At 42.8% G+C, this 27,740-nt stretch overlaps 1 protein-coding gene across 3 annotated transcripts; it reads right to left on the bottom strand.

Annotated features, from left to right (window-relative positions):
• Positions 1–27,327, bottom strand: FNBP4 (formin binding protein 4). Of its 3 annotated transcripts, none has more exons than XM_035126388.2 (17): positions 27,077–27,327; positions 14,939–15,031; positions 12,936–13,072; positions 12,496–12,679; positions 12,033–12,180; positions 11,829–11,958; positions 10,724–11,065; positions 9,651–9,849; positions 8,927–9,051; positions 7,874–7,978; positions 7,159–7,292; positions 6,027–6,202; positions 5,070–5,383; positions 4,016–4,160; positions 3,666–3,922; positions 3,013–3,170; positions 1–1,343 (listed from the first exon to the last, which is right to left on the bottom strand). In XM_035126388.2, exons 1-17 carry the CDS (start codon positions 27,198–27,200, stop codon positions 1,253–1,255), a joined length of 2,862 nt encoding a protein of 953 aa, XP_034982279.2. In that variant the 5' UTR covers positions 27,201–27,327; the 3' UTR covers positions 1–1,252. The 3 variants fall into 3 exon arrangements, with proteins under 3 accessions (XP_034982279.2, XP_034982288.2, XP_034982295.2); XM_035126397.2 differs by having other exon boundaries at positions 8,927–9,048; XM_035126404.2 differs by lacking the exon at positions 7,874–7,978.
• Positions 27,328–27,740: the final 413 nt, after the last annotated feature.

Genomic DNA, 27,740 nt, shown 5'->3' with positions numbered 1-27,740 from the left:
TTCTGAAGTATAAAAAGTGATTTTATTAATGTATATGTACAAATTTACAAAGCCAGAAACTGGAGAAATACAAACAGCGTTCAACCATAAATTGCCTTTTCTTTCATTTACAGAAAATCAATACCACTTGATTCCATTTTTAAAAAAAGTAAACAAGGGAAAAGACGTAATACATTTGACAGGTTGGATAAATATTAAGCCTGGCTTTAAATGTAGACAAGACCCTACTTTTGCTGGAACCTGACAAGAGGGGCTCAGAACTGAGTAACAGAGAAATGCTAATTTCCCCTCTCCTCACTGCTAATGGCTTCTAGTACGCATCCACCAAGCAGCAGTTATTGAGATGGGGAACAGTGCTGGATAGTGAGCAAGGGAGAACATATCCACCCCATGCCTTCACCAGTGAGCATTCAGAGAAGGAGCAGCTGATGCAGCAATGTGCAGCCACACAGCTGCTGACTGGCTCATGCTGAGCCAGCTACCCCCTACCTCTCTTTGCCCACCAATGAAGGCATTAGGACCAACCCACCAATCAGTGCTCAAGTGCTCAGTGGAGGAGGCTGAAAACTGCTTTCTGTCCCACCTCACTATAGCCACACCAATGAAACTATTAGCATGTTACAGCACCAAAATTATATTCTAGGGTAACATTACAGGAAAAATAGCTAGTCTGATACAGGTTCTAGGACAGAAACAAGAATTGATTCTATGAAATCTAGCAAGAAGAGCAATGCTACCAAATCCAAGGTGCTGGCAAACATTAGGAATGGAACAAGGGGTTCAAATCATGCAGAACTGTGTCTGTTGTGAAAAGAATGTGCATCTTTAATTTGCATGTTCTGTAATACCCAATTGCAAATGGTCATTATCTTGTAGGAATATTTCCAGGAAGTGGAAGAACACTTTTGGGCTTAGCAAGGAAGAGTCAAAATGGCAGGTTCCATTTCCAACTCCACAAAGTGCATTAATAAATTATGGTACCAGCTCTACCCAGGAACTGGACATAATGGTATTCCACCTTTGTGTGAACTGGGATTAGGAGGAGTTTACGACAGGAGTGGTCAAGCCTATTCATTATTTCATAAGCCTATTTGCCAAATACACCTCTAAAAGGATTCACAAGTCCACGCAATTTCTCTGTCAGGTCGTTCAACTGAAAAATATGTATCCTCAAAAAGTTACATTTATCCAACAGTAAAAGTTTCTGAACTGTACATGTGTGGTTAAAAAACAAAATAACAATGAAGTTGACTCATGTGCTTGAAGTAGCTTTCCGCTTCTTGAGTCGAGATCGCCAGTCATCAGGCAAAGCCTCAAAATTTGCATTTCTCTCTGCCATACCACTGTGAAGAACAAAACATTAGGATTGTCAGTCAGCAATGGGAGAACTAAAGAAATCAAGTTACAGGTAGGTAGCCGTGTTGGTCTGACGCAGTCAAAATAAAAATAAAAAATCATTCCAGTAGCACCTTAGAGACCAACTAAGTTTGTCATAGGTATAAGCTTTCGTGTGCATGCACACTTCTTCAGATACAGTACACTGAAACAGAAGTCACCAGACCCTTATGTATAATCGGGGGGGGGGGAGATGGGAATGGGTGATGGGCTGATAGGAGTGGTAAACCTGTTGATGACTGTTAACGACTGCAATTGGTCTGCAGGAAAAAGCAAGGCCTGAGGTGCTAAAGAAAGCTTGATCATGTATAATGAGATAGGAATCCTATGTCTCTGTTCATACCAGGTCTCTTCATGGTTTTAAGCTTGGTAATGAGTTGCAATTCAGCAACTTCTCTTCCAGTCTGTTTCTGAAATTTTTCTGTAATAAAACAGCTGCTTTGAGATCTTGTATAGAATGTCCTGGGAGATTGAAGTGTTCTCCTACTGGTTTCTCTGTCTTGTGATTCCTGATGTCAGATTTATGTCCATTTATCCTTTGGCGTAGGGTTTGGCCTGTTTGTCCAATATAGAGCTGAAGGGCACTAGTTGGCATTTGACAACAGCATCACTGGCCCCAACAACATCAAACATACCATCTCAGGACTATTTAATTGCTCATCTTCTAACATTGTGTATGCCATCAAATGCCAGTGTATCTGAAGAAGTGTGCATGCACACGAAAGCTCATAACTATAACAAACTTAGTTCTTCTCTAAGGTGCTACTGGAAGGATTTTTTATTTTTATTTTAAAGAAATAAAGATTTCTGATAATAGTTATTTTCCAGACTGTGCCCATTTGTGAATGCAACGGATCCCTCAAAGAACTTGCTTTCATATTTATGCGATACCCTCTTACAAAGTGCAGTATCCAACTAGCATGTCTTGCCAGTGCAAGATTTATGTTTGTACAATGGAAATGTTTCCTCCTGTCCCTGTCCTCTCCAAATCTTTCTGGAGGGTTGAGTGAACCCTAGAACAAATTTAGCAGGCACATGGGGGGAGGAAGAGGGGAGTTCTGTTATGCAAACATAAATCCTTGCAATGATGGGATGTGTTACATACCACCCACATTCACTATTATAACAATACATAGTATGATATAGCACATTAAATCCATTCTGCATATAAGGAATGTCACAGAATTAATAAATCACTTCATATGCAAGAGGAAACTCACTCTTTAAACGAATGCTGCAAGTACATAATATTTCTTTCTCTTCTGCCTCACATACAAGATTTCCCCCAAGGTTGTGCTGTGACTTCTGGAAATTAAGCCTACAAGGTTGCCTACTGAAACCCCCATATCCACTGTTCTGCGTGTGTTACATTCCCCATCTTCAATTTTGCCCAGTGCCCCTGAAAACATGACAAGACTCTCCAATCTTCCTTTAAAAAGGAACAGCTACAATTAGACCAACCTAAACCGTGCAGTGGCACAAGTCACTTAAACCAGCAACCATGGGCTGACAGTTCACACTGCACAGAAATCTGGAATCATTTACCTAAAGCAAATCACACTGGGCGATGCAAGGAGTGGGGTGCTATCAGACCGTATCTTGCAGTCTCTCTCATACCTGATTAACTGCTGCTGTTTCCATTCCTCAATTCTCTTCTGTGAGATCACGTCCCGATCCTCATCACTTGAGCTGGAGTTTTCTTCCTCATCCAGTTCCCGCTGAATGCTCTGCCACTTCTTTACGAGAGAGGGCATCTTTGTCTTTGTTTTTTTTTTCTGTGAGGAAATATTTAGCATGTTACCCTGGTGACTAGAGTTAGGCCTCCGTGAACTCTTCATTCTCACTCTCGTTTGGGATAAGGTAGGCAAGGCAGGAAGGAAAACAATGATTTTGCCCATTCTTTTTGCTTAATCTCACATTAGAGTAGATCATAAAAAGTGTTCTGGCCAGCAGAGGACAAATCCCAGCACAAAAGCCACAATGGCCCCCCCAAAAGAAAACAAACAGAACCAGCTTGGTATCTCCAAGGTGATATGGGGAGTTTGTAGACTCAAGAATCTAAAAAGAGCACCTCCTTCTCTAATGTGTTTCTGAAATCCCATCAGCTTCCAGTTTTGAAGCTGCCAAGTTACTCATTCCGTACCTATTGTCATACAAGATGTATCAGTTCTAAAGTCTAGCAGAGTAAAATAATATACATTTCAACCTGTATGAAGCTCGTCCAGTTTTTGGCATGTACAATGACAGGAAGTACAAATTTAAATACTCACCTTACCAGCTCTCCTAAGCTTTTTTGACTTCTCTGGAGGTAGTGTTTTGGGTGGCGGTGGAGACAGTGGAGGAGGTGGTGGAGGTGGTGGCAGCTGTTCTGTAGTGCTAGTGGCAGGAGCGGCTCCTTGTGTAGGAACTGGCTGTGTGGTGCTGGCAGAAAGACCAACAGGCACACTACACTCAGAATAGTTCATGAGTGCCGGCTGCGTTACTCCAAGGTAACTCTGTTGCAAACTCACCCCTGGGGTCTGAGGGCCTGTATACACAAAGGGGGGAAATGGGAATTATTTCGAAAACACTTTACCAGGGATATCAAGCAGCTAAGCAGAAGGATGTGGATGTTACTCACCCACACCTATGACTGACTGCCCGTAAAGCACTGGACAGCTTCCAATGGTTGCTGCTCGTTGCACCAGTCCAGCACTAATTTCAGAAGCTTTTCTCTTCAGAGATTTAGTGGAGAGAGGTGCAGATACGTTGGTCTCAGAGCTGGCCTGGAAGCAGACAGATGTCAGTTAGTTTGGTTCTTTTAAATAGCTTCTGTACATTTTTGGAACATGCATGTCTTTTCTTATAAAATTCCATGTAGTTTCAGGGAAATTGTCTTGGATGTGTAGGAGCTTTTACACTAACAAATCAAATCACTGCAAATTATCTGATGGGCAATTTTAGTTCTTGTGAAAAAGCAACATTCATTTCCTCTATCTGAAATCATTCTGTTGGCTTCTCACTTTGCAACATCACTATCACAGCATGTACAGGTGAAACTCGGAAAATTAGAATATCATCGAAAAGTGCATTTATTTCAGTAACGCAACTTAAAAGGTGAAATCAATACATGAGATAGATGCATGATATGCAAAGCAAGATATGTCAGGCCTATGTCAAGCCTTTACTGTAATTATTTGTCGTTAGGCGGGTCAATTATAAATGGAATCTAATTAATGAAATGTAATAGCGAGGTTTATTTTTGTTTTATTGTAACTATTTGTTTTATTACTGTGGAATTTCCAAAAGAAAGCATTTGTAAAAATTAAAAGAAAAATAAATAATAATAAGTTGTATTACTGAAATAAATGCACTTTCAATGATATTCTAATTTTCTGAGTTTCACCTCTATTTCCATATTGTATATGGGTCACACAAATCCGTTTTCTGACACACATTTTACAAGGGACTTTGGCACAAAACTTTAATGGCAGAAACAAACTACTTTTCATTTACCGACTGCTATAGAAGATTGTAGTGGAAAGTTTATGCTACAGGCGGCAAAGAGGGCAAGATGGTTTTACAATATAAAACACAAGAATTCAGCAGAAGATTCACAGGTCAAAACTGCATACAATCCATGCCTGATACTAGCTTTTATAGAACTGCTAGAGGGTCCATATGCACTAACTTACTTGGCTGTTGGCAACCGCTGGTCGGATAAGAGGTTTCAGTACAGCATCTTCCTCTGTTCCTGGTGCTGGTGGTTCCTCATCTCCGTCATCCTCCATCTCTACTTCCTGTATTTCCCCATCTTCCCCTGGTGGTGGTGGCGGTGGTGGTGGCGGAGGGGGTGACTCTGGAGGAGGGGGTGGCGGTGGTGGCATTTCCAAAGGTAAAGGGGGCTGAAGTACAGGGACAGAGGGCTGAAGCACAGTCCAAAATGGACTGAGAGGCACAAGAGAGGTAGCTGCAGCTTGACTAGAAAGAGGCTCTTTAAGAAGAGACCCTAAAATGAAAAGGGAAAAAAAAATAGAACATGTAGGGTTTTTTTAATTACCCCATACCTGCAAGAACTATTCACCCATCTTATAACTTTCCTTCCACCTGTTATGCTTCTTTCACAGGAGACAAACTTCCTTGGGAAAGTATTATAATGATCCTACTAACCAGCCCCCAATTTTAAAAACCAAATTGGAAAAACAATACAAGCAGAAAGAAATTATACTTCCCATGTCAATATGGCATAGCGGGTATGCTATATGAACCACATGCATAACAATTGGCAGAGATATCTCTAAAGTTGGATAAAGATGAGAGTGAGGAACTTGTGGCACTAGGAATATTGCTAAACACAGGGCCACAGGTCCTAACACATGACCACAGGGCTTGCTGGCTGTGGCTGATGGGCACTTAACACCTGGAGGCCAGCAGGTTCCCCATCATAGTACAGAAAAATGTTTTGCAAGTAATGCACTAATTTCAGTTCATCTCCACCTGGCTGAATACTGCAATACAAAGAAGGATTTCTGAGCAACTGCCTTTGGGCATTGAATATACTTACGAGAAGTAAAAACAAGGAGCCTACCTTCTTAAAAACATTATTCCAAATTGGGCTAACTTTCTTTTAGCAAACCCTCAAGGTCCAGTACCTGTAGTATTATCAGACGATTCTGCACCAGACTCCATTTTCTCCTTTAGTCCTTGTTTAGGAAGAGCTTCCATTTTATTCTCTAGGATTTGCCCCTCCTCTTCCTCCTCCCCATCTGGGAACTCCCATTGGGATTCGCCTGATTGTTCGTTAACATAGAAATAGCGTCTATGATCCCTAAATCACAAGAAAGAAAACAAGGTTTTATGCTCTCGCCCCTGCACTGACACAATGATATAGTCCTCTCCCGCGACAGCGGAGTGCTCTCACAGGAAGAACCTCTTACAGTAGGACTGCTGTTCACAAAGGCAACAAACAGCTTTGAGGAAGGATTTGCAAAATGGGCTTACTCCAAACTGTTTGCGCTGCTGGCTCTGTGATCACAGCCCTGACCCTCCACTCTAAAAGTAGAGGGTTACTGAAGCAGCTTGTGGCTGGTGTGCAATTAAAGGTTCAAGGATGCATTTTTAGGTAGTCTCAGGATTCATTTCCTTCCAGAATAGCAAAAAGAGAAACAGCCCAATTTATGAAAGATGGCTGCTCCCCCATGGACTGCTGCAGTCACATTTATGATACTCTTGGTGTCAGACATAGTGAATTGCTACTGAGAGGGAGAGGATCTGGGAGCTGAAAAACAAAAGAGCAAAGATTTCAAATAAACAAAAATAATCAAGAAAGCCAAATATAAGAAGAAATAGTTTGGTCTGACCTGCTGGCAGGAGACAGTTATCTTGTTCTTCGTTGAGATCCTCAGTGAGGGAGCTTTCCATAAGGACACAGGCGTTACTTGGGAGCGGAGTTCCTGAGATCCTGCAATGTGCACAGAGCTCTCGCATGCGCGACCCCCCAAGCCCGCCCTCCTTAGCGCATTTACACTCAAGAGTAAACACCAGCTCTGTCCAATCGCGGAATCAAATCCATTTCAACACACTTAACACAGACTTTATATTTCTCCAATTTTTGTGGCTGGCTGAAACTCTGTATGTGCCAGAGGCTCTCTGCCCGCTCAGCACCGCTAAGTGCAGCTGCTCTCAGTCTCCAGACAGATGACGGCACGTCGGCAGGTGGTGATGGTCACAAATCATGTCTGAGATGTCAAAGGTGAAAGGTGAAAAGGGGAGAAGAGTGCGTACCTGTCCCAGTGGCAGGACCAGCCTTTAGGGGCGGCGTTTATTTCATACTGTTTTAGCTGTTCAGCTGCATCTTGCAATTTGCGTTTGAGGTAGTTTCCTTGGAGAGCTCCTTCCCGCCAGTCTGCAATACGGGTCTATACCAAGCAGGCAAAGGAAAATAATGAAAAACATGTAGAGACAATTGGCCTCATGCATATCACTTTCCACTGAACTTTGCAGTTCTACACAGTGGGTGGAATTCAATGTCAGTTGTTGTATTTGCACACACATGACAGCCTGCCAGATGGAACCATCTCCTCCTCTCCTACCCCAATGTATGCTATTCTGTGGGTTCTACAGACCCCCCCCCCTGTGCCAATTTTGGGGGGCACAGGGGACATGCAAGGGAGAGGGCTGGGAAGCCCAGTTGCACAAGGAAAAAATCAGACTGGTTAGATGAATCTCACCCAATGTTAGAAGCACTAATACAAGAGTCAGCACTAATGACAGAGAACATGATGAGAACTACATATAGATCAAGAAAGCCTCAGATACGTTACTAGACTAAAGCATTCCGCTTGGGGGCCAAGGGGGAGGGAGCGGGAAGGAACGAGGAAGAGGAAGCCTGTTATCCATGCATAATACTTAAAACTTCCTAGATTCCTATCACACTGCAATGCTGCCAGTTGTTTGGCTCCCTATGATTAATTTTCAATAAAAGGTAAACTTTTGTTACCTCAGTCTGCAACAGTAGCATGTGGAAGTTAGAGATGGATTGTCTACTGATGCCCAAGAACTCCAGCTTGCTTATCAACATGTTGGCCAGCTCTCCAATCTGAAACTGCCAGAAGTAAAGCAAGCAAGGGGTCAATAATTTTGTGCTAGTCACAATGCACAAGGCAATTGCCATGCTGAAGTGTACAAGACACCATCTGTTTTAACAAAAAGAGGTGTGATCAGACCAGTGACTTACAATTGGCAAAAAAATGTGCCAAATTCTGAAAGTATGCTCTACCCACAGCATTAGCAGCCATTTTGCGGGAATACGTTGAGGCTATCTAATATTTTCTCTACCTTTAACTCAAGTGTTACACATGGAAAATCCTTATGGCCAATGCAACAATTTTCAATTTATTCTCACACAAGAAGAGACTATCCCATTTCCCAGTGTCAACATCTTCTAAACAGCAACACTTAATACAGGGATAATAGGTACAGGGAACACACAAAGAACTGAATGGCTGAATGTTATTTCCAACTAAATATTTCTGACAGACATTAACAACTGCATTTAAGTGCCACACTTTCCAAATTCCCATCAAGAAATACATTATTAGCTAGTAATACCTGACACACGTCACTAAAAAGCAGTATCAGAAGCACCCCTACGGAATAATAACCTAGAAGAATTTCAAAACTACTCTGCACAATAAAGCTACACAGCTTTGAAGTCTGATAGGGATCTAAAGGCCAATATAACCCACAAGAAGGGTGGCAGTTTCAAACTGAGTTGAACTACAAACTTCATGTGTACACATTCATTGTGTGCTCAAATTCCAGACAGTCCATATTCAATTGCATACTTTAGGTATCTCCAATCGGCGCAGCACCACCTAATCATGCCATGAAAAGGACCAATCCCTGTGTGGCAATTTCAACTGACTGAAGAAAAGATAAAGTAAAAAGGAGACAGAACAGAAGCCAACTCAATTTGAAGACATTTGGAACTGTGTGAACTGCCTCAAGTAATACTGCTTAGCTTTCACAGCAGAACCATAAACCCACATACCTTTAAGTCCTGCTCCTCATCTTCTGCTTTGAAAGTCCCTTGTGTTTTCCCTTTGTCTTGCAATTCCTCTGTGTCTGGCTCATTGTCAGAGTTCTGCTCAGCCACCTCTGGCTCTTCTTTCACTGCTGAACAGAAAACAAGAGGGGGTGGGGAGTGTTTGTAAGTCATTCTCCATTTAGTGCCCAGTATATCTTCCCTTTTACAATGGACTGGCATAGATAAAATGAATGATAGGCAACTTACTTAGGTAAAGGTGGGGAGGAGAATCCTGCCTTTTCAACCTACTACCGGTATGTTGTATTATTTTTTTCTTTAACACAAGAGGAGACCATTTCAGACACTGGATTGGAATTATTGGTGTGACCAATATCTTCCTACCTCAATCTTGGGGAGACACACCTAATACCCCCTTAAAAAACTTAAGGGTGGGATTAAACTAAGGAGCCCATCAGCAGAAGCTCTGGGCAAGGGTTTTTGCTCATGCAACGAGGCTTCCCTCTCCCCCTTGTCCCCTCAAATTGGCTCAGGGACGGGGCTCTGGAGAACGTGCAAAACAGCACACAGGGGGAGGAGAGGAGGGATTGTTCCATCTAACAAGCTGAAATGGTTGCACAAACAGAATGTTCATAATAGTGCAATGCTAAATTCCACCAATAGTTTCCCTCCTTAGTAGCACTAGAAATAACTGAAGAGCCAAAAAGGGTCCTAAGCAGGAGACTCTTACCTGCTTGTCCAGGTTCAGGACTCTCTTGACCTGTCTTGCTAGATCCTCGGCTGGTAGATTCTGGGCTGGCAACCCCAAAGAGCTTCCATTTTCCTTGGTTGGGTAGCAAACGTCGTGCTAACTCTGACTGACTTCCATCAGAAAGTGGACTGGAACCCGAAATACTCCCATCACCTTCTTCTAAAGCACGTAGCTCTGCCTATAAAGCAAAACATTATTTCAGTGCTGAGGAACAACTTATCTGTTTCTCTTCCTATTCCTCTGCATTTGTCTACATGTCGATTCTCCCCCTTCTATTTTACACAGCTAGTACAACTTCTCTGGACAGAGATTACTTCAGAGGCAGTAGGCTTCAGCATTGCAGAAAAATAAGACATTTATCTTTTTCATGAAGTTATCCTGTTAAATGCAAAGGTTCCTCCTGCCCAGAGCCTGCACTTGTTTAGAGACAAACTCAGGCTGCTTGTATAGTTTTAAGAGGTTGCAGATGTAGGATTTCTACTTGTGCACCTTTCTTAAACCGTCATATATTGAAAAGGAAGAATCAAGATGAGGAGGCAGGCAAGCAAAGATAGGATCAGGGCCTACTCCAGTTGAGCTGTCCACTCCCCACCGCAGGACCAACTTTACATTTTATATAATTCATTTGTTTAAGTATTTTAAAACTACTTTGAATGCTTTGGCAGAAAGGTGGTGCATAACTGCAATTGATCAATCTAAATTAAAGACCAACGGCAGGCCAGACACTACCTCGGAAAGAGAAACAAAAACACACACACACACACACACAATATAAAAAGTATGTCTTCTCAAAGGGTTACACTACTCAAACCACAATACGTTGTGACTAGAAAAGGCAACACCTCCTTAAGACAGCTAATGACTGTTGAAGGAAACAACATGCCTTGCCCCCTGCTGTTCTCAAAATTTCTGCATCATTTCATTGATTTGTTAAAAAATCCTGCATAGCCCTCAGTGAAGTTTCAATGGTGGACCATTTATCAAATCGACAGCAGAGAGAGAGGCAAATTGCTCATAGAAGAGTTCCCACAACTTCACTGCAAATGACCTACCTTCTTCCTCTCCAATACCATTTCTAGCTCAAGAGTATCCTGCTCCTCTTCCTCCTCTGCACTCTCCCCTGATTGCACCACACTACACAGGTCCTCCTGAGAAGGGTCTTCCCCAATATCTCGGTTGCCTTCCAGTTGCTGATCAGCAACAGTTGCTACTTGCTCTGGTGCCACATCATCTTCCACCAATGGATCCACCTCCTCCTTACAGATAACCTTCCGCCTCCAGCGCTCCTCTTCCTCCTTCACCACCTCAGGAAGTAGTGGAGCCAGCAGTGTTGCAGCCACTCCCTTTTTCTCTTCCTCGTTACTTGAAAGGGCCTGGATACCTTCATTCACTTCCTGTGAAGGCAATATGATTTTGCAACAAATCATTAGCTTCCTGGAGTCAGTCACAGGGAACACTAATAACCTACTTCAAAAACAAAACAAAACAAAACAACAGGTTTCTAGTTCTCATTCTGCAAAGTTTGTTAGTGTGTGTGCCCAGCATTTAACAAAGGCCCTGGAATCAGAGCTTCCAATGAGCAGGTGATGAGAATTGCTCAGATCATAAAGGTCCTGTTTTCCAGACTTCGTAATTGAAATCCTTTTAAATAGAAATGCCAGAAACTAATCGAGGAACTTATACATGCAAACTCTGTGCTCTTGGACTGAGCTATCCCAGTGTTTCTCAACCAGTGTGCCTCCAGATGTTTTGGGACTACAACTCCCATCATTCCTGACCACTGGTCTTGCTAGCTAGGGATGATGGGAGTTGTAGTCCCAAAACATCTGGAGGCACACTGGTTGAGAAACACTGAGCTATCCAATCCCTCCCATGCTTTTATGACTCTTTTGAATTATCCATATGCAACAAGACAGATCTGTCTATAATTTATTTATAAAACCCTGATAATATGACTTATGCTGTGAACATGCTCTGCACAAGAATTCTTGCTCTAAAGTGCATGCAGTTCATTCTTACTATCTTGCCATCTGGAAAAATAAATCAGATGCCTACACAGTACAAAACAAATATAATAGAGAAAGTGGGGTTGCTGTTCTTTATTCTTAAATTTTCATTAAAAAACAAGTATTTCAAGCCAGTCAGGCAAATACTAACCTTCTTCAATTCACGCTTCACAAGAGCCGCCCTACGTCCAGCACTGCTAGCAGCTGTAGCAACACCACATTTTCCCTGGGAGCTTAGGTCTGCAACCACTTGGCAGTTTTCTTCAGCCTCTGTCACAGAACTAAGAGAAAAGCAAATTCAGCAAGGGAAACTCAAGGAGCATCAATTCAGTCTCCTCTTCAGTGCCATTCTTACCTGTGCTGGTAATGCTCGATGCCCTGAACTTGTGTTGCAAGGTACTGGGGCAGCTCCCAGGTAACCTCATTAGTCTGAGTATTCCAGTAATAATAGCAGCCTGTGTTTTCATCCCAAACTTCTTGCCAGTCTCCCATTTCCACTCCAACTATAGGAAGAAAGCAAGACTTCAGTGAACATCCTCTCCAATCTGAGTATCCTCAGCTCTGCTCTATGTACCTAGAGAAGATGGCAATTATATCTTCTCTCATCACTCTCAATTGTTATCCCACCCAACATTCAGCAGCTGCCTTTAATAGTCCTTTGAAGGCATAGACCTGGACAGATTAGCCAGAAAAGGCTCCCAACTTTCATCTTCACACCACAACCAAATTACTTTCAGTTAAATAGATAAGACATGGGAATTCATGGAATATCTACCTTTGCAATGCCTCTAGTATACAAGCTATTACATGGAGCTCACCTCCTGACAGGGAACACTGAGTGTCATACTGCCACTCAGCCACCTGGTCTGTTCCATTTGCAGTTGCCAAAACTTGACTGGAAGCAGACTCCTTGGGTTCTGGGCGTGGAGGAGTTGGAGGTGGAGCAGTGGCGGGAACAGTGTTTGCAGCAGGCTGTGAAGGTGCTGTAATTGCATCTATTTCCTTTAAAAATACAAATAAGATAAAACAAGACATCATTTGACTGAAAAAATTAAGAGCATTTAAATATTTATCAATAACGTAGAAAGAGAAATTGTTCAACTCATACATCAAAGATTTAAAACATCTATCCATCAGTCTAATGTTGTACACATTTTCATGGAAATTGTAATGTATTGCTGTGAATATCTGTATATTCTACCCACGTTGAAACAACAGGATTAATTATTTAATGAACCAAAACACAATTCCTACTAACCGCTAGGAAGTTGGCCAGGGTACTGTCAATGTCTGTTGAGTTGTTGCCATTTGCATCTGTAGACTGTGCTGGTTTCTCAGACATCTCACTGTCTTCTTCATCGCTGTCTTCATAAGCACCAAGTAAACATAAGCCACCTAGAACAAAAAGTCAATGTGACCATAACTGAGATAATTTATTAAAATAACCTACACGTGATCTTAGCCAAAAGGCCAAGCCCTGAAAATTTGCTCCAGAGAGTCCTCCAGTTTTTGACGATGTAGGGGATAGGAGGAGAAAGTTTCATTGTGCAAGTGGAAGTCAGCTGTGCTACTGGAACAGCAAAGTTGGATACAACCAGTCTTGCAGACACTGGCACTAGTGTTGCTTTCCCAAGTTTCACCTCACTGCACAGAATACATTATCTGTCAGATACATCAGAGTGCCTTGCACTAGTGTCAAAATTCTTTTTTATCCACAAAAGCCAGTCCTGTTGTCTTTGCTTTATCACTAGTATGTGAAATAAACACTGGAAAGATGATTCCCAGGTTTTTCTTGTAAGAATAAACAGCTCATCTGCCCCAATTTTCAATGAATGGTTGCATGGAAAAATCTGAAAAAGCAGGCAGTAGTCCCATAGTCCTAAAATGACAAGTTCAGTCAAACATAAGTAGACTGAGTTTTTTTTCATATTAAAGATGGCAATGAGGCCAATATTCTTAATAGTTACAACCTTCTATATTAGGAAATCAGCCCTGAGTGCTCACTGGAAGGACAGATCCTGAAGCACTGGAAGGACAGATCCAATACTTTGGCCACCTCATGAGAAGAGAAGACTCCCTGGAAAAGACCCTGATGCTGGGAAAGATTGAGGGCACAAGAAGAAGGGGACAACAGAGGACAAGATTGTTGGACAGTGTTCTCGAAGCTACCAACATGAGTTTGACCAAACTGCGGGAGGCAGTGGAAAACAGGAGTGCCTGGCGTACTTTGGTCCATGGGGTCACGAAGAGTCAACATAGAATCACAGAGTTGGAAGGGACCTTGAGGATCATATAGTCCAACCGGCTGCAATATGCTGTTGTCCCATAAGGGGATCAAACCTGCAACCTTGGCATAATCAGCACCAAGCTCTAACCAACTGAGCTACGACTAAACAACAACAATGTTAGCTGTAATCTCTAAATCCAATCAGCCCCCTGTAAAAATGAGCAACAAGCCACAGTAAAGCACCCCTGATATTTCTAAGGTAAAACACAAGACAAAATGTCTGTTAATAAACAACTCTAAAGGCATCTGTCAGGCAGAGGTCAGCAATAAAACAGTATAGCAAATTATGTCAGTGAAGTTAACTCTATTGAAAGTAACAAAAAAAATTCAGTCCTTGTGGTCACAGCTACCCTTTCCAGTAAGTCTTGCCCCAATGAAGCAGTTGCGAGGATTGAGGATCTGTCTTCCCACCGCTCTCTAAAGTTCCTCCTCCCACTTCCTTCCCCAGCAGCCTAAAGCTTCATCATCTTATCTCTCGTTGCTCTGCTTTCCTAAATTCTCTGCATGTTCTGGGAGACCAAGGGGGAAGGGAGCTGCTTGCAGCAGGCAGGGGAAACTGCCTGCATTCTTCAGCAGCCTGCCTCATCTCTGTCTCCTGGTCCCCCTCCTTTCCTGCCTCTGAGTCTGAACTGCACTCTGCCACAGCCTCTTCCTGCTCACTAAACCCTGCTGCCTCTTCAGCTTCCGACACCTCCTCTTCTCAGTCTGCTCCCTTTTCTCCCTCAGACCACTCGTCATTGTCCCACCACCAAGAAGGCTCTGAGCCTTCTTCCCCTGGGGGTTCCCCAGCTGGTGCCTCCCACCATGGCTCTGCATCCAGCTAGTCCATGACAGTATCCTTCTCTCACAAGGATTTGTTTGTTGCTTTCACATTGTTCTTAAGATTGGTACACATCCACTGTATACCAATAACTTGACCTTTGTAACTGCAGGTTAAGTTAGTATTAAATGGGGAATTGAGAAAGGTATACTACCTGTTGGTTTGACAGCTACAGGCCCAAGAGGCATGCTAGCTTGAGGCGGGTTTGGGGCTGTCCTTGGAGCCTCTTCAGTCACTTCAAATTCGTCTGGAAAAATCAAATGCAAAGAAACAGATAAAATTGGAAACTATAGCTGATGCCTTCTTGGTTTGCTCATACCATGAAGAGAGTAGAAAAAGGGTCACAGGAGTGGGCAAAAGCTTTCTTTATATCTCAGCTCACTAAACTAAGATATGATGATCTGAATACAACCATTCTTAGAAAGGCCACCCGTAACACTTTATTTTAAATTTTCTATTACTGTAACATTTGTGAATCAAAAAACTTCCAAAAACAAAGCCCTACTTTTATCCCACAGGTCCAGCAATTAAAGTTCCCCCTTACAAATTCATTAACTAATTTAAAAAACTTTAAATCAGCAATTTGTTTATTGAACTGTGTTATAAGAATTTTGAGGTCATATCTATATATATATAATAATTGTTCATAAAACATGTACATGAATGTACAGGCACATGTCTGAAGCAGCACAGGAAGACAGGCCTTTCTGACACCATTTTGACTCTCTCTCTGACCAGGTGTTCCTCTGCAAGGAAGAAGTGGGGTGGGGGGAACCTTCTCATTGTCTCAGGAATTAAAGTGATAATCCCTGGCATCCTGATACCTGACTGCCAGACAAAAGGGTGTGATTAACTTGGCTGGGAAACAGGGAAATGTAAATATCTCTCAATTTTGTTGATTAGGTTTTGGGGGGCAGGGGGCAGGGTCCAGACTGCTCAGATTACTGCCACCAGACCTCCCCTTTCATGATGTACCTATGATGAATCTAGGGAGGGGGGTCTTGGGCTACACCCCTTCTGTGACATATGGATGATGCTTCTGGGGGGTGGGCTGAAACCAATTTCAAATTTCTTTTTAAGGGCAAGACATCTTTGTTTGGGGTTCCTTCCTTGTTCTCCTGTGTGAGAGGAAGGACCCTGTTGCAACAGCAAAAATAAAAGTGCCTTGCTTCGTACGTCCTGGTTTGGTCTCTGTTATTTGGTGGGCAGGAGACGCTTAAATTCGTCTGCTTGCCTGGATCCTTGAGCTCTCCCTGGGTCAAGATCCATTTCTCTGGGTTCATAGGAACCAGCTTAAATTTTACAACAATTTGGCGACCACTTCGGGGACCCAGTTTTGCCTTGAGCTCCGGGTTCACTGAGGAAGGGGAGCCCAGCGCGCCCTTGCCTCTTTTGCAGGGGGGTAAACCAACCTCAGGACCCGAGGCACTTGGTAGTAATTGAGAGTCCAAGCGGGACCCCCAGGACGAAGCAACGTTTAAAGGGACAAGGCTGTTTTTTTTTCAGGAACCAGTTGGAAGCTGGAGACAACGGGATTCGACTGAAAGGATCGGTCGTGAGTATTAAAAGGGGACACCTTGGGTGAGCTAAGAACCACAGCAACTAAAAATCTATTTCTCCACTTGGACTATCCTTTTCTACTCTCCTCTTTGGACCTTAGTTGCAGCAAGGCTGCCAGGCACAGTTACAAGGTAGAACTGAGGTCCAGGGCAACAGTCTTTACGTTAAACGCAGAGCTCAGAAAGACTGTCCCAGCTCCCTTCTGCCAAACTGAGCAGAAGTCTGAGCAAACTGTCGCTTTTCTACCAATCTGGGAATCTGGCTATCCCAGCTCTGTTTCCTATTCCTCTGCTCTTAATCTTCGGGTGAAGACGCCCCCCTGCCATGGCGACCTTTGTTAGGTATGACCCATGACCAGAGATTGCAAGTGCGCCCGTTCCTTTCCTACTACTCTGTATCTCTGTATTCCTCAGTTCCGACCTGACATTGCGTAGGCAAGCGTTCAGTAGGATATGAGTCTAGTGTGTAAGAGGCAGGGAAGTTGCTGTGGAACCCTCAGGCAATTGATGACCAGTGGGAGGGTTCCAATAGGGTTTTAGCTGCACCAGGCCGCCTAGTAGTTAGTGCACGCGAACGGCAGGCAGGAACACCACTAGGACGTGGGGGTGAGTCATAGACTCGGGAAGTTAAGAGTGTCCAGGAACAGGGTCGGGGACCCGAACTGCAGTATAAAAAGGCTTAAGTAAAATGGGTGCAACCCACTCTAAGGAATTCCTTTCCCAGACTCCCAACCGAGGCAAAGCACAACTGAGGCTTGGCTCCGGTAAGGACTTTGAGGATGAAAGTCCACTCCAATTCGTTCTCTTAAATTGGCACGAAATCCCCGGGGCGGACAAGCTTGAAGGGAACCAATTGCAAAAACTTTGTAAGAAAAAAACACTGGGTCCGCTTTACTATGGACCACCCAGATGAGGGGAAATGGCTACCAGGAGGTTCCTTTAACATACAGTGAATCTCCGCTTTAAAATTAACCCTGGTGAACTCTGAATGAGAAAAGTTTTGTGAGGAATCCTACAAAGTATGTTATGGTATAAAATTATATATGTTTGCATGTTACATGTTGTCTGTGTTGTCTGTGAAGTGTATGTGCGTCTGATCCTTGTGTCTGCTATAGTTCATTGTTCCCCTTAAAGTAAATGAGAGATATAATCCAGGTTTAGGAAATTAGGGGTTTGTGTAAAATTTGGCCATGACACCCACAGACTGCCTTTTTTAAAGCATGCATAGTTTAAAATAATATAATAATAAGGCAAGCTTGCTTAAATAATCTTATGTAAGGGCTTGATCAACCCAAAAACAATGGCAAATATTTAAAAGAGTGGAGGTAGTGTGTAAAGGTTTGTTTTAAAGAGGCTGTAGAAGGCCATTTTTTCCTCTCCAAAAGTAAAAAGAGGGGGCAGGATGAAGGAAAATAAGAGTAGTAAGTTTGAAAATGCTTGCTCAATGCTTTGAAAATATTTTGAAACTTGAAAATGTTCACTTCATGAGGTGTGCAAATGTTTGTTATTGAGAGAGGCTCTAAAAGGGAGTCTTCCTCCAAGTGACTAGAGGAATATTGACTAAAGGAAAATTGAACAGCTATTCCTATAAAGGTGAATTGTTTGTCAAAAGTAGAGCTTCCTTAGCCAGGAATTGTCTATCTGAGTCTAGTTTTAACTTCAATTGTGTTGGGCTCCTGATATCACCTCTTAAGGAAAAAAACTCATCTGCTAAAGGGTTCTATATAAAGTTGGTATTTTCATTCAAATCTTGTGAATCCTGTATCTTAGAGGGTTAGACTAAATGACCTCAGGGTCCCTTCTAACCCCCATTTTAGAGCTATGTGAAAGGCAATGTGTCTGATGTGGTGATGGGTTGAAATTCAGCCCAGCTCTGCTTTCTGGCAAGGAAAGATTATTGGTTTTCAGAGTTGGAACAAGAGTGTAATTGTTGTTTTTGTGGAGTGATTATATAAGTTTTTATCACTTTCTCTATTAAGGGTTAAAGTTTAAGCACATATGAAAGTCTTGAACATTTCCCAATCTTTCTCTAGAGAGTAAAAGTGGGGTGTATGTGCATACCTACCCCTTTCTGTACAGAAAGGGGGAGCGGGAAGGGAAAAGGGAGATTGTAACCTTGAAAATGTTTGTTTGTGAACTCACAATATTTAAGGTCTGTGTCACAAGGGAGCCATGTGCTCTGTATGTAATGTTTCACCATGTGACTATGGAATATGGTGTTCCTTCTAGGGAAATGTTATTAAAAGTAGAGGATCCATAGCCAGCAAATGTCTATCTGAGTCACTTTAACCTTGATTCAAATGGACAGAATGGTTTTAGTAAGGAAGTAAATTCCCTCTTAAACTGTTTATCCAATCTTAAGGTTTGCTAAAGGCTTCTATATAACGTTGGTACTTTTAATCTTCCCCTTCCTTATTTTTCCCTTAGTACACACATGTGCTTCCGTGATAGGGCATAGCCTGTGTTTCCTTCCCAGTCAGGCGTCTGTACTCAAATGTATGTGTATCCTAAGGGCAGTGATAGTGTTGAGATCCCCATATTTCAGAAGGGGTGGACTAGATTACTCAAGATCCCTTCCAACCCTTTCCAAACTTGCAAAAAGGAGGGAGAGAAAATGTGTTTGTAAGCACTGAAAAGTGAGTTTCTGTGTAAAATCTAACCCTATTTTAAAATCTACTCTTTCCCCTTCCCTTCCTTTATTCAGATGGTAATTTTGTCAAGAGGTGCAGCACTTTAAAAAATGGTACAATAGTCTGCCGAATCATGAACTCTGTACATGCACAGAGGCTATGTCAGCTTGAAGAGGAAAATAGAGGAGAAAAATGAGGTTTTAACTAAGGGGCGAAAAGGTTATAATCTGCTCATGAAATATTATTCAAATTTCTTAATGTAAAGCTTTGAACCACTGAGGGAAAACAACCTCATGTGTGTTACTGGTCCATCAAGGTTAAGTGGTTGCCAAGTTCCAAAAATCTTAACATGCCAGATTCTTTCCACAGGTATAAATAGCAGAGTACTACTATAAGTCTGTCTCTTGAGTAGTTTATAAATTAATTAAGAGGTTCAAGGTTATGCTTTGCACATGAAACTTAAATTTAAATTTCCTTATGTAAAAATAAATAGATAAAGAACCATTGAGAACCATCAACTGTTTAGAAGCTGCCAATTCCAGTTCAACATGCAAAACTCTGTACATTTTAGGAACATTTCCTGACTGATTTTCACATGAAATAATTTTCCCTTTCCAGCAGAATACTGAGATTCAGGGTGTGGAGAAATTCTTTCAGAACCTTAATGCAAAATTATCTCCCAATGGGGGGGGGGACGCCACCTAAACAAGCCCCTCCACACTTGGAAATTCATAGAAAATTGCTGTCTACCAGTTGACAGACTATGCAAACAAAAGGCTCCATTTCTTTCCTAGCAGGTACTCAGGATGGATACTTATCTCTCATTTGCATTTCACCCCGAAGCATTACCCTATGTTAATATAACCCTCCCTTTTCTAATGTAGCAATGATTGAGTGTTTTGCCAATTCTTTTCTTCCACAGCAAAAAAAAAAAAAAAAAAAGTGAGGAGTGAGGAGATACAAACAGTAATTTCATTTCTCTTTGGCGCTTCTCTTTAGCTTATAAATAATCTGCTTCCATTTATTATATCAGTTTTTCCATTATGTCTATGAAATTAATCTAACCATACTTGTACAACTTTAGATTGCTACTCTTTATTTTCATTTGAGATGCTCATTATTAGACTGATGTTTATTCAGGTACCATCTGTGTTTTTCCCCATAGAGTTCTCTTTTCTCAGATAGCACATGATGACTTTTAAGGTTTTTTTTTCCATTATTTTACCATTCACCTTCAAATCTTTAGGTTACAGTCCAATATTAACCTGTATGGTCTTTATAATGTCTTCATATTATTTGATAATAATTCTTTTTTTTTAATCTGAGATTTTTGTGTCAAGTCCATCTGAAAAAATTGTTGTTTGAGTGGTAATCTAAATATTATTTTGTTCTTATTTTTGATTTATTTTGCATTTCTACTTTTTTGTATTTCTACTCTTTATTTCTGTACATGTGAATGTAACATCTAAGTCATTCTTTCCGTAGTAGTAGTAGTAGTAATAATAATAATAATGATAATGATAATAATAAACCCCTAGGTAAAGGAAAACAGACTTAGCAGCTAACAACAGTAGTAATTATATAGAAATGTGATGAATAAAATACTTAATGCACCAAGATTTTATTGTTTGCAGCTTCCCAAAAAACTCCAGGAGATATTTCCACCCCCTTTTTCCCTCTTCTTCCCTTTGGCTTTTGCCCTTTCCTTCTTCTAACTGTGCCCTTAAGTACCCAAACCCTGCCCCTTACAGCATTCTCCTTCTACAGATGTTACTACAGACGCAATGATGGAAAAAAAAAAACCTTGAACCCAAATCCTCCGGACCACAAGACTTTTACCTGCAACAACAGACACCAGAGTTTTCAAACTGGCCACAACTATCTCATTCCAAAAGGATATGGGCTGATAAAGGGGGGAAAGTGAATTGCAAGGACATATGCTCTCTTTTGACTTCAGGACTCTGTGCCCTGTTAAGAGTTGGCCTCAGGATATGCAACTGATATATAATTATGTTTTATGTTACGTGATATTATGCAGAAACGTTGACCTATGCCTGACAAGTATATGTTATTTCCACAAAGGGGGGGGCATTTTTGTGTGTAATTGTTTTCATGTTTAATGTATAGTAAGTTATTGTATGGTGGTATTATTCCTTATACGCCCAATGGAGGACTCATGTTTTCTAAAAGATCAGGCTATTGCATAGTCCATTATTGAGATTTAGATCAATTTATGACCACATTTCCTTATCTCACCTGGCACTTTGTAGTGTGCCAGCCTTCTTTTTACCAAGAAGCAGTTTCAGGATCCATGAAAACAGCAGATACAAGAAGGTGTATATGCCTTGATTTACCAGGAATGATTCCTTATAGAATTAAATTGACCAATTTGGACATGTGCCCTTTTCAGAATGGTTTTTATGGGGCTGTATAAATTTTAATTTGGCTTCAGTTCTAATTGGGCAAGTGTATCCAAGGTGCAAGTAGCTTTCTTCCTTTAAGAGCAACTGGGCAACTCCCTACAGTGCAAGGCCAGAGCCTATAATAAAGGCCCATAGAAAGCCCAAGGCAAAGGCATCTCTCTCATGACATGTCCAAACCTGTGGCAGCTATGGTGAGTGCCAGGCGACATGGTCAATATGAAAGCCCTAAGGGGATTCACCAGGGATTGTTGCTGTTGTGCCACGTTGGAGGTGTGCAACCAGAGGAGAGCTAGCTTTTGACACCTGAGAACACACAAAAGGGTAAACAAGCAAACTGCACTTTCCAGTCAATATTGGTGGACCATCCTGTTAAGTGTAATACATAGACCATTTTTGAGAAATGCTTCTCCCAAAGTACTAAAACAACACATCTGGTTATTCTTTTGTGGGGCAACAATTTTTAAGAAAAATTATAGCCCCAAATGGGGAATTGTTATAAGAATTTTGAGGTCATATCTATATATATATAATAATTGTTCATAAAACATGTACATGAATGTACAGGCACATGTCTGAAGCAGCACAGGAAGACAGGCCTTTCTGACACCATTTTGACTCTCTCTCTGACCAGGTGTTCCTCTGCAAGGAAGAAGTGGGGTGGGGGGAACCTTCTCATTGTCTCAGGAATTAAAGTGATAATCCCTGGCATCCTGATACCTGACTGCCAGACAAAAGGGTGTGATTAACTTGGCTGGGAAACAGGGAAATGTAAATATCTCTCAATTTTGTTGATTAGGTTTTGGGGGGCAGGGGGCAGGGTCCAGACTGCTCAGATTACTGCCACCAGACCTCCCCTTTCATGATGTACCTATGATGAATCTAGGGAGGGGGGTCTTGGGCTACACCCCTTCTGTGACATATGGATGATGCTTCTGGGGGGTGGGCTGAAACCAATTTCAAATTTCTTTTTAAGGGCAAGACATCTTTGTTTGGGGTTCCTTCCTTGTTCTCCTGTGTGAGAGGAAGGACCCTGTTGCAACAGCAAAAATAAAAGTGCCTTGCTTCGTACGTCCTGGTTTGGTCTCTGTTATTTGGTGGGCAGGAGACGCTTAAATTCGTCTGCTTGCCTGGATCCTTGAGCTCTCCCTGGGTCAAGATCCATTTCTCTGGGTTCATAGGAACCAGCTTAAATTTTACAACAACTGAATAAAGCACTACACTAGTTGCTGTGGGCCCCCACTTGTATTTTTCAATTCAAAACAAACCTCTAAAAGTGGCTAACAGCATTTAATTGTTAAAATAAGCATTAAATACAAAATTTTAAAAACTAAAACAAAGGTAGCACAAGTTCAAAAATTCAGTTCTACAGCAGCAACATATGACAGTAAATACAACACCGTTAGATATTTGCCATAATTTGAATAGCAAAAATTCTACCATAACGAAAACAAAAGCAACATTTAAAGAGAGTAATTAGTATACCTATTTAACTAGCAATCCCAGGGGATAGGGAAAAATACTTAAGACACACTGGAATGAGATATAGATATAGATATAGGGAAACACTCTATTTAAGGCACAAGCCCCTATGCTAATTAGCTTTTTATTGCTTTTAATCAGTTTTAGAGACAGCAGCATGCTGCTAGAAAGAGCAAAACTATATCTTCAGTTTTGGCCAATTACAATCATAACATCATTTTTGGTAGAGGCATCTTTACACCACTCTAATAATTTCTTAGCAACTTGCCAGAAGATTAATTTTACTGTGCAATATATAAACAGCTGCACGACATCTAGTCACCTTCTCTCATTTTCATAGCACTTGAGTCACAACACTTTATTGTGGGAAAGCACAATCTTTGCCCCCAGTTAGAGTAATCATTGTTACTGAACGCTATGTAGAACCTGGTTGCCTGAGTGTTAAGACATTCCACCTTGGTAATTCCTGTGCTGTTGCAAGTGAGAAGACACAAATTCAATGTAGTGTTTTAATTATTGTGCCTGACCTTAAATGTGCTACTACAGAACAAAATCACTCATCTGATTCTATTCGTCTAATTCATCCCCTTACCCCCTACCCTACAAAACAGCAAGTCCTTCCTTCTGGACCCCATTAGCTGGGTTTTAACACAATCAACTTGACATTTTTCTTATGAGTTACTGGTTTATAAATACCCTTAAAAGGTAAAGGGACCCCTGACCATTAGGTTCAGTTGTGACCGACTCTGGGGTTGCAGCGCTCATCTCGTGTTATTGGCCAAGGGAACCGGAGTACAGCTTCCAGGTCATGTGGCCAGCATGACAAAGATGCTTATCTACTTGCACTTTGACGTGCTTTCGAACTCCTAGCTTGGCAGGTGCTGGGACCAAGCAATGGGAGCTCACCTCATTGCAGGGATTCGAACCGCCGCAGGAGCTGAGACCAAGCAACGGGAGCTCACCCCATCACGGGGATTCGAACCGCTGACCTTCTGATCAGCAAGCCCTAGGCTCAGTGGTTTAACCCACAGCACCACCTGTGTCCCATAAATACCCTTACAGACAGATAAATAAAATCAGTATCAGAGAAAGGTTACAGCAAATAAATAAGCAAGAATTCACAAGGCCTTTTCAGCTCAACACAATCATTTGGAATTCCCACTTCAGGAAAACCATTGAGGCAGTGAAAACCTGGTTCTTTATTAAGCTTTTTGAATAGTAATGCTATACTGTTTTTATACTGTAATGTATTTTTCTGCTAAGTATTTTATGGAATTTTACAGTTGTCCACTGCTTTATATTTGCTGCTTTTATTCATAAGCTGCCTGGAAAGCCTTCAGGGCTAAAAATTGCAGGGTATGAAGCAGAGTAAATAAATAAGAAAACCATTCTTACATGCACCTGGGAAAATCCTAAAAGAGTTTTCAAATAGGCTTTCGCTCTTGGGAAAATATATTATCAGTTCCTCCCAGCATTGTTTGCATAGCAGCTACTCTCTGTGGACGGCTGCTGCAAAACATTCTGCTCACATTGGTGTTTAAAGCCCTAAATGACTTAGGCTCCAAATACCTGAAAGGCAGCTTCCCAACAGACTATACTGAATATTAAGATTAGCAAGGGGGGCTCTCTTGGAAGTTCCGCTACCCTCAGAAGTGTGGGGAATAACAGTCCAGGAGAGGGCTTTCCCTGTGGCAGCCTCTAACTGTGGAACTTGCTTCCCAGAGGTTTTTCTCATATTGTTTCTGCCATATGCTGAAAACACACCACTTCACCCTAGGCTCTAACAGTAAAGTTATCTTGTTTTGTGGCACCCCCCTCTTTTGGTGAAGCTATGCTGTTTTGGTTGGAACAGTTTTCCTGTTCTACGTTTTATAACCATAAACATTTTACTTTGTTTTAATAACTACAGTATATAATTATATTGTTGTAACCAACCCTGGGTGTTTCTGGTGATGGGTTGGTAAGAAAACTTATAAATGTCTACACCCACAAATCAGTGTACATTGTGCTTTACAAAACAACACCCCCAACAGAAACAAATATAAATCTATTTAAGCTTGCAGGCTAAATAGCAATGGGGTGCATAACAATAGAAATTTTAACAAATAAATAAATAAGCTAAAAGATGCAGATTTAACTATAAAGATGCGGATGTTTCTATACGTGCCTACAACATCCATTTTAGATATCCCATAGCATATTCTGAAGCTACAGGGTACATACTAAAGCACATCTGGGTCTGGTTAGTGCTTGGCTGGAATGCCACCTGGGAAGTTGGCAAGATATAAATACAATACCGTATATATTACATAAATAAAAATAAGAACACCCAAGATTAAGGGGTTGTACATAATATGAACTATACTACACTGTACTGGTACCAGGATTGCTGTAGAGCACAAAGGAAAATGCATCCAGTCACCTGTCCAGATCACTCCCTCTCCTACCCACTCCACAGGCCACATTTGACAGGTGGGTGGGGCTGCCTACCTGTCAATCACCAGGCATCACAATTACATCAGATGACCCATTTTTGCCTACATAGTTTAGTGATGATCAGCTGATCATTGAGCCTTGTGGAGCACTATGCATAATGCTTGGCAGGCTCACAGCTGATTGTGTACAACCTGTGCACAGAATTTCCCAAGCTCTGACAATCCATTGATAGCCAGTGCCTGTGCAAGGAATATTGTAGGAAAAGCTCCTTTAAACCAAGCTCTGTATGTAATAGACATCAGATGTAGGGCAGGTGGGTGGCTTGGCTGAAAGGATCTGGTGGGCCTAACTGAGCCTGTGGACCAGAGATTTCCCACTAATGCAGTGGAGTAACATGGAGTCAGCATCCTCCTCCATCATACACCAAAACCCCTCACAATAAACCTGCTATACGAATATGCACAAGAGCACTACACTAATACCTATTGAAATGGCAGCATCAGCCCAAGCTAAAGTTGCACAGGAACCAAGCAGTCTAGGTAGAACAGCAGACTGAACAGGAACTCAAACATTGTGTCTCCTGTTCGGTAGGCAAATCCCACAGGCACAGGCCGGATCAAGAGAAAAAAAGGAAGCATCTATGTGGGTATTTTGTGTACAGGATAGAGCAGGGGTCAGCAAGGTTTGCCGGCCATGGGCCAGATCATTCCCACGGACAATCGTCTGTGGGCCGGAAATGCATGGACATGCACAGTACGATTCCGGAAATCGCTTCTGCGCATGCCCCAAAGCCGAAAATCGCACCTGCACAGAAGCGATTTTCGGCGTCAGGGCATGTGCAGACTCGGTTTCTGGTATCTGTGCATGCGTAGATGCCATTTCCGGCACCACTCTGTGAGTCCCCGTGCCGCACCAGTTTAGCGCAGCACGCAGGGGATTTGCCGAGCAGGCGGCTTGTGGGCCGGTTAAACTACGTGGGCCGGAGGTTGCCGACCTCTGGGATAGAGCAATCATCACCTTGGAGAACGAGAGGGTCATGACTAGAAATACAGCACAATCCTATGGGAATTTATCTGGAAGTTTAATTCCATTGTGCTCAATGATGCTAACTTCCAGGTAAGCACGCACAGGATTTCAGCTTTATTTATTTACACAGCTTTTGCTAACTAGATTAAAGGGACAATAGAATTAAGCTAAACGTATCGAACAACAAGAGCCCGGGAAAGGGGGGCGGGGTCTGAGGAAGCACAGTGAGTACCAACAAACCAGGCAAACCGACTAGGAGGCCTGGAACAAGTTAGGATCTCTCAGACTCAGGCTTCCCGTCTGCAAAATGGGCAAATGCAACGGCCCAGCTCATTCAATAGTGGGAAGGGCGACCGAGATTAAGAATGGAAAGAGCCCTTGGGAACCTCGTAAGATAAACAACGAGGACTAGGACAATGGTGTTGACAGAGTGGAAACGATGCGCCAGTGCAAGGAACGGGACCAGAAGGCGGCAAGCCGGACACACCCGGGTGACACGATCAACCACAGAGACTAAACTACTGCGGCGAAGGCGCCGGGGGTGGGAGGGGGGCTGACAGGCAGGCCTTATAAACTTAAGCGCCCCCCCCAAAAGCCCTGTGCTCTCGCGGTGGGGAAGCGCCCCAATGAGCGTCACAAGGCCTAGTATCTCTTTCAGCGGAAGCCCCGAAGGGATACGAAGCCCCCCGCCAAGCGCCTAGGCCGCGCGGCCTGCCTGCCTGTCTGCCTGCGCCCTCACCCGCTTCCGACGCCGAGTCCCCATCGCCCGGTGCCGCTTCTTCCCGGCCTCCGCGAGGCCCAGGCGGCGACAGCTGGAGGATAGGCCTGCGCCCGGCTGGCGCCGCCCGCGACTTCTTCCCCATGGCAGCTGCTCCGAGCCTCACTCCGCGCGAAGGAGGCGCCGCCAGAGAAGGGAGAGAGAAGACGCCGGACGAGGCGGAGAGAAGCGAGCGGCGCCTGGGCCTGCCTGTCCGCCGAGGGTGGGGCGGGGCGCAAAGGGTGTCGGGATGCCGGGGCGGGGCCTGCGCCCTGCGCCCACCCGCCTTGCCAGGCGCGACGTCTGTTTCCCTGACAAGGGCCCAGAGCGAGGGCAGGCGAGCGAGGGCGGCGCTCGCCGCTGAGACATTTCTTAGCGCATCCCTTCGGCATCCTTCCAAAGCAACTACTGTACTCTATTCCGAATTTAAAAATGGAAATCGTAATGCTGGTGGTCAACAAAAGAAGACTGTCTTAAATATTAAAAAGTGCAGTATAAACACCGACAATTGGGAAACACTTGCCTGGGAGCGCTCCACTCCAGTTGAAGAACAGCCTTTACCAAAGGTGTCATAGGCTTTCAAGACACCCAAACTCAGGACGCAAGGGAGAAAAGTGCTAAGAGGAAGGCACGCCGCTTGGCAAAT

This window comes from Zootoca vivipara, chromosome 1 (genome assembly GCF_963506605.1).
Source record: "Zootoca vivipara chromosome 1, rZooViv1.1, whole genome shotgun sequence".
In the NCBI taxonomy this organism is placed as follows: domain Eukaryota; kingdom Metazoa; phylum Chordata; class Lepidosauria; order Squamata; family Lacertidae; genus Zootoca; species Zootoca vivipara.
Note: the sequence above shows the minus strand (reverse complement) of the source record. Positions and strands in the feature narration are given on the sequence as shown.